General features: G+C 40.8%; 1 protein-coding gene across 1 annotated transcript; it reads left to right on the top strand.

Moving 5' to 3' along the window:
* The first annotated feature begins 2,204 nt into the window (after positions 1–2,204).
* Positions 2,205–6,567, top strand: LOC106011044 (lactosylceramide 1,3-N-acetyl-beta-D-glucosaminyltransferase B-like). The gene is made up of 2 exons (XM_013079246.2): positions 2,205–3,032; positions 5,334–6,567. Exons 1-2 carry the CDS (start codon positions 2,220–2,222, stop codon positions 6,138–6,140), a joined length of 1,620 nt encoding a protein of 539 aa, XP_012934700.2. The 5' UTR covers positions 2,205–2,219; the 3' UTR covers positions 6,141–6,567.
* The last annotated feature ends 714 nt before the right edge of the window (positions 6,568–7,281 follow it).

Genomic DNA, 7,281 nt, shown 5'->3' with positions numbered 1-7,281 from the left:
GTCAGCCTGCGTGTGCGTAGTTTATAGAAAGTCTGGTTATTAACGGGGGAACTTTCTAAATTAAATGTAAATGGAACATTTACCTGTCTTTCGGTTTTGAATAACTGATGATTCTTGTATTACCGGTATGTTAAATAACTCGAACCTGAATAAATTAAAGTCCAGACGCAAAGTCATAGGCCTGTTTAACAAAACTGTTGATCAAAAGCACGAAAAAATATGAATAAACGACACGCCGATCCGTTTTCAGTTACGAATCATCATGTTTTGTACGCTAGCAGTCACTAATAAAATATTATTTGAGAGGCTTAATGGTGAAATCAGGCTCTTGTCAAAATATTGAACTCAAAGAAACCGGCATTTTTCTGGCCCTGGGGTAATTTTTCTTAAAATTATTAATTTTCATTTTTTCCCCCTTTTTTCTCAACACCTTTTATGTCTAAATAATACATTTCTTAATAGTTTTTACTGGAAAAACTTTGATCTAAATCCCAAAAATGTAAATGTTAGATATAGATCTAGGCCTGGTTTTCAAGTATTCTCAAGTTTTGCAAGTAACCAAACTCTGACGGCTATTTTCGTGCTCACTTTACCACTGATACCAGACGACCCCCACCTCCTTCATATTACAAATCAGATAGGTTCTATTTGAGATGGATGAATACATTTTTCTTCAAAAGCAGGACAAATTAACAGCCTTGAAGATGATTACAATAACTCCATGAGCCCAAAAGTTGACAAGCGCCTGATTCCAATGCAACCTGACACATTTTATCAGTTTTCATTATACAATTGAACAAATGAGATTTAAAACACATGTACGTATTACTCATTTACTAGAGCTATATTTAGTTAACAGACAAAGGGTTCTTAGTGCTTGTAGGCAAAATATTGTATGGTAGGTAGAAACTATATAGCTTACGTACTGAGAATATCTCATTTAATAATAACTTAGACATCGCCAGCACACACACACGATTTGGCGTGCATGCTCAGTGTACACAATACACAATTAAAAAACAACAACCCAACCCCCCTCCTCAGAAAAAAACCAACAAAGACAACAAAAACACTCGCTTCACTCGTCCTTTTCGGGAATATTCCTGAAACCGTTATAAAAGGCACAATATAATGATAAACGAATACAGTGGAGCCTGCAAGAGCCAAAACATGCGAGATCGCGAAATGTTCTTCGATTTAGCAGGTCTTTCGGTCTAGAGAGGTTCGGGGATTTTCAATTCTTTCGATTACCCCGTTCTCATATGAACCGTTTTCGGTTTCAGTGGACTCTACTGTACATAGTATAGGCCTATCATAAACATCACATAATTATTCGTTTCTAAAACAACAACAACACAGCAACAAATTAAACAAGTTCTAGCCAACACACCATTATTGGTTCACCTAGTGCTCGGAAATGTGTGAGGTCGCGTGCGTGTGATTGTGCATGTGAGTAGGCCTACATGTGCGTGCGTGTATGTGTGTGTGTGTGTGTGTGTGTGCGTGCGCGCGCACATGTTCACGAGGAAGGCTTTGGGGGGGGGGGGGGTCATTTTAGTACTCGTGTGTTTGTATGCATTTGTACTCGTACGTACATTTATTACATATATACATGTATATATATATATATATATATATATAATATATAGAATATATATATATATATATATATATGTGTGTGTGTGTGTGTGTGTGTGTGTGTGTGTGTGTGTGTGTGTGTGTGTGTGTGTGTGTGTGTGTGTGTGTGTGTGTGTTCCCACCTGCGCGAGCTCACGTGTGCACGCATGCTATAGTGAGTGCGTGAGTGTTTGTTCTTTCATGGTTTATTTTATTTTATAGAGCTTGCTACTGAGCCGGAATTTGCGATATGTAAATGCTATTTATTATCATTATCATGGGTATGATATTATTATTATTATTATTATTATTATTATTATTATTATTATTATTATTATTATTATTATTATTATTGTTATTATTACTATTAGTTGTTAGTTTTTTTTATTGGGGTAGGGGGTGATATAGGCCTACCGTATTAAAAATAATGACAAAAAAATCTAATACTGTGTCTAATTCATTAATTTGTGTATGCATAAAGATAGTCTATTGTAAATTATAAAGTACCGGTACAACATTCGGATACCAGTAGTTCGTTTGTTGTTGTTTTTTCTAATCCTGTTCTTTTTTAATTCCCCCAGATGCTCACCAAAATTGTCTTGATGAAGAAAATAAAGAAAACTTCAGTCATGTTCAAACTGGGTCGGAAGAAGACCTTAGTTGTCATCATCGCGGGACTGACCATTTGTGTGTTGGTTCTTTTCCTCGTGGACATTGTGATGTCAACGCATTGCTTCGGGCGTTTAGAACTTCGGCGTCTATCCGTACACATGTCGCCTAGCAACGTCCTTGCTGGTGGCAGTGGGAGATTCGATGGCGATCGCAATATGAAAGCAGGAAATGAGGTTGTCATATCGTCACGGAACACGGGAAATAACATGAATAATGACAACCCTGCTAGATTTTTTTACCAAGAGTACCAAGCTGATGAAGGAGATACTTACAACACAAGTCACACAAAACACAACCGGACTCGGGAATCAAAACCCGCGGACAGAGACAGCCGTGTCAGGCGCAAGTCGTACCACAGACGATTGGGTTTAAAAGACAACATTCTAGCCAATATTTCCCTCGGCGATTTAAAGCACGTTACCGAAAGTTCGGGAATTAACAGGACAAAATTCATGACATGGTCAGAAAAACTCTTTCTGTCTCAAAACCAGATAAAGGCATCTTTTGCTATGCCAAACTTCACAATTGTGGGACGTGACATATGTGGCAAGGATACTGAACTGTTGATCTTGATGCCAGCGATCCCAGACCACCAGTTCACACGAGAGCTCATCCGCCAGACCTGGGCTAGCACAGTCTACGGGATGTCTTGGCCGGGAAGGACGCCAGATCTGAAGGCCAAAGTGGCGTTTGTGTTTGGGACCCAAGGGCTCCCAGTGCACAAGATAAAAGCCCTAAAACGGGTAAGATCCCCCCCCCCCCCCCCCCCCCCCCCATTTTCTAACTTTGGTTTTGTTGACTCTTTTTTTAAACACAAAGAATTTAATTTCGTGTAGACGGGGCCGTGAAAACACGTATATGATTAAAGAACAAGGAAAAAAGTTGACTTTTTTAAACATGTTTTCCCGGCCCAATCGACACAAAGTATGTTATTTAGGAAGAGGCTTCCGACCTTGCCTGTTAGTGTTAACTCGGGCAGAGAGGGATACAATATCCCTGCAGAAAGACCAAGATACTCGATAAAAATTGTCTCCCTACTGGGGAATTGAACTCGGGTCTCTTTTTTGCGTATGACAGCGAAGCGCCTAATCGACACCACAGGCCCCAGTTGGTAGACTCTGCTCTGACGAAGTTGTACGTGTACACTTTATTCGTTTGAATTTCTCACGAAAAATGTGGCGCCTTCTGAAGTTATGTAATGATGAAAGTATTTGCTTTGCACACGAAAGACGTTTAGTTCCATCATGGGGTAAATATTTTATAGAGTAGGCAGCATGTATCTCAGTCCGCCTTTCTGCTGGTATGCTTACTTTTCTGTCCTGTTTGGCCTGTTGTAGCAGCTCTTATAAGTTTTATCCTGATTATTTTAGATTGAGTCTACAGCGGAGTAAAATATATAGTAATCAATAGCGTTTTGTTGGGTTGGGCTTGCAGCTTCAGCCACACCTGGATTTTTTTTATCAAAAAGCTACTTCCCTAAATAAAACCAAACCAAAACATTTCACAAAAATGTTTAAGAGACAAAACACAATAATGTATTCTGATATAAATCAAAACGCCACCAACACCCAAAGGAAACTTCTGAGGCATAATAACTCGGAAAGTGATCTGATTGGTCTTGGTGTCTACTCTTTTCGCTGCGACAAAAGCCCTGACCAATCAGACGTTCCATCCCTCGGGGAGAATGGAATTTCATTGGTTGTCCCTTAAGCCCTGGCATTTAAGTACCAGCGGACTGAATATCACTGGGATCTTGACCTTGCCAGGCTCAAGGCCGAGACAAAGCTACTGGTGTCCTATTAGGCTCGGGGGCTGAAGCCGCGCTCTGTCACGTGATTAGGCATCGAGAGATTGACTCTTGGTACCAGATTTGCACACCCCCGTGACTCCAGGCCAAAGCGTAGACTCCCCCAAACCCACCACCACCACCACCACCACACACACCCACCCTTTTGTTTCCCGCGGTTTCCGGTGTGTTCTTTGATTAAGTCATCTTATAACGATGTCCATGGGCTAAGATTGTGTGTGCACACTTGATGAACGAAGTTGTGAGCTTATTAACTGTTAGAAACCTTTTGAGTGCGTACTGAGTTCACTTGTTCTGTGTGTGGAGATCAGACAATCAGTGAAACAAGCGCCGTTATATTGTATCGATGAGTTGAGGTAGTTTGAAAATGGAGTCTAATGTTAGTTTTTCACTACAGGAAGGTATCGTGTAAAATACTTATATTATAGTTCTTTATTACGTGAAACTGAGCTCACTGTCAAGAGACTGGGACCACACCAAACAGCAGAATTTTTCCATCCTGTTGTTGATGGAAAGCAAAAGAGGTATTTTAATCAGGAATGGTTCATCATGAACAAATACTGTTCAATCAAAATGCCATTGGCAAATTTGCTCAACATAAAAAAGATCATGCACATGTATAAGATGCATAGAGGTCAATCCATTTACCTGGTTTCAAACGTGGTATTGCCACTAACAGAATTATAATACTTTTGAATCTTAGAAGTTCACGTTGTTGTTGTTGTTGTTGTTGTTGTTGCTGTTGTTGTTGTTGTTGGTGGTGGTGGTGGTGGTGGTGGTGGTGGTGGTGGTTTAAATATGCGTGTTTCACTGCCTGTTCAGCCTTTATGCATACTTAATTATATGAGTGACCTCAGTGTTTGATCATGACAAACCCCCACACTCTTTACAACCCACCCGATGCTACTGGAATGCTGTTGCGACCAGTTACGCCAATTGTAACTAAATCCCTTCCAGTTGTCGTACAAACAGCCTACAATAACTTAGGGGTGATTGCATTTTGACTGATATGCACTGATAATCGTGTTTTGTTGAAGGTGAAAGACATGTACAAGCACACGTCGTATGGGCCTACACTACTCCCCCAAACAACAACAACAAACAAACAAACAAAGAAAAACAAAAACACCCAACGACTAACCCACATTGAAACCAGTAAACAAACGTAGCCTAAAAAATACGACAAATATCTCTTTTAGAGCAAACGCGACACATTTGGATTTTCTCTCTTCCCCAGGAATCACTGACGTATCAAGACGTGGTTGCAGCTGACTTCGTGGACTCTTATCGTAACCTCACGCTCAAGATGATGGTTGGTCTGCACTGGGTCAGCAAGCACTGCCCAAGAGCCCGCTACGTACTCAAGTGTGACCTGGACACATTCGTCAATCTTCCTCTCATGGCGCGCATTTTGCCCATCATTTCTGCCAAAGTTCCTCGGTTCATGATTGGTCATAGACACGAAAAATCTCTACCCCCAGTTCTAAGGTCCGGAAAGTGGGCGGTGTCTGAAACAGACTACCCATTTGAGTATTTCCCGCCTTACTTGATAGGACATTCCTACGTCATGTCAGCCGATATCGCTCCACGTATTGTGTCTGTTGCCAAATCTCTTCCCCTAATTCCGGCGGAAGACGCACACATTACTGGAGTTATCGCCCGCATTCTGCGCGTGCCTCGCCTTCATTTCGACGGGTTTGCGCACTTGAATAAGATCTGTCTCCCGTGTAACATTTTGTATAACGAAGATGTTTCGATGACCAAGATGTCATTGTCCCGTCTTCTTCTCATGTGGCGGGATATAGTGAGGAACACATGTTCACCTAGAGAACTACCTCTTACCGGAAACGACATTCCTCAACCTATGAGGAATAAAGAAGGGAAAGAGAAAAGCATAGACGTAGCCAATAACAGCTCCAAGAACGCCTCTTCTGGAGACCTAGAAAAGCCCCAGTTGCACCATCTACAACAACAGAAACAACATCATCAGATTTTAACTCACAGTAAAGAGCATAAAATTCAACTCCCTCCAGCGTGGCATTGAAATATCCATCCTAATTATTGCATTCGTGCAGAACAACAATAGCAACAGCAAGCAGTTCACCATCAGCAACGACAGAAGAATCTTCTGAGTGATAACGTCATTTTCAATGTCAGCGGCATCAACAAAACCTACTGCAAATTGTTCTTGCCATTTTATCTTTAAAACTTTGTTGATATAAATAACACTGTCCGTGTTGTGTCCCAAACATTCCCTTTCATGGATCTCACAGTGTTTGTCGATGCCAAGCCAATAAGACAATGTTCAAGTAGCTAAACCTTGGTGTCCGGCTCTAACCGCGTATCCGCCAAATACGGTCCTACACTTTTTGGGGGTCTGAAATTAGATATATCTATGCTATTTACAACCAAAATTACAATTAGTAAAGCTAGCGAGTGCCCCCCCCCCCCCAAAAAAAAAAGAAAAAGACAGAAGAACGACAAAGTTAAAGGGGGATATATTGGTCATCGTTATATGCCAATTTGAACAAAACTTCAAACAAACAAGATTCAACTTGGGGGGAGGGGGGCGTCATAACATTCTCAATATGAAGAAAAGCAACCAGCATCATCGAAAAAAAATTAAAAAATCAGGTTTTAAATTTTCAAACCAAAATTGAGTAAAACGGTAAACTTTACAATTTCTGAAAAAATCAACCGATGCTCTATTTCAAACATTCACTATTTGTACATTGAAAAACACATATAGACAACGTTGACATTGCAAAATGAACACAAGGAAGGTGGTATCTATTTGCATTCTCCTAGTCCCAGGTGTTGGCCATTTCTCACCATACGAGCTCCAGTATGCCACTGTAAACATTTTGATCAACCCTGAGGCATGTTCTGGGTCAATTTTCTGGACCTCCTGTTCAACACCGAGTTTCAGCTTTTAGATTGTTTTAGTGGGTTGTTTATGTTGGCTCTGCCTGTCAAAAAATCTAACAGCTAATGCCAGGGAGTTTTGGTAATACACGTACATGTAAATGAAGGGTTCAAGTCGGCAGAATGCGGTGACCATTCATTTGTAAGCGTTCGGCTTATAATAGTTAAGGCGTTCCCCAAACCTTGCTTACAACGTGCAACTTGCAACCATAAAAGGACTACTCTTGAAGTGTGAGGTGTAACCCCATCCCACTGGAACT

Source organism: Aplysia californica, unplaced genomic scaffold (genome assembly GCF_000002075.1).
Source record: "Aplysia californica isolate F4 #8 unplaced genomic scaffold, AplCal3.0 scaffold00045, whole genome shotgun sequence".
In the NCBI taxonomy this organism is placed as follows: Eukaryota; Metazoa; Mollusca; class Gastropoda; order Aplysiida; family Aplysiidae; genus Aplysia; species Aplysia californica.
This window is presented reverse-complemented; position numbering and strand designations above follow the sequence as displayed.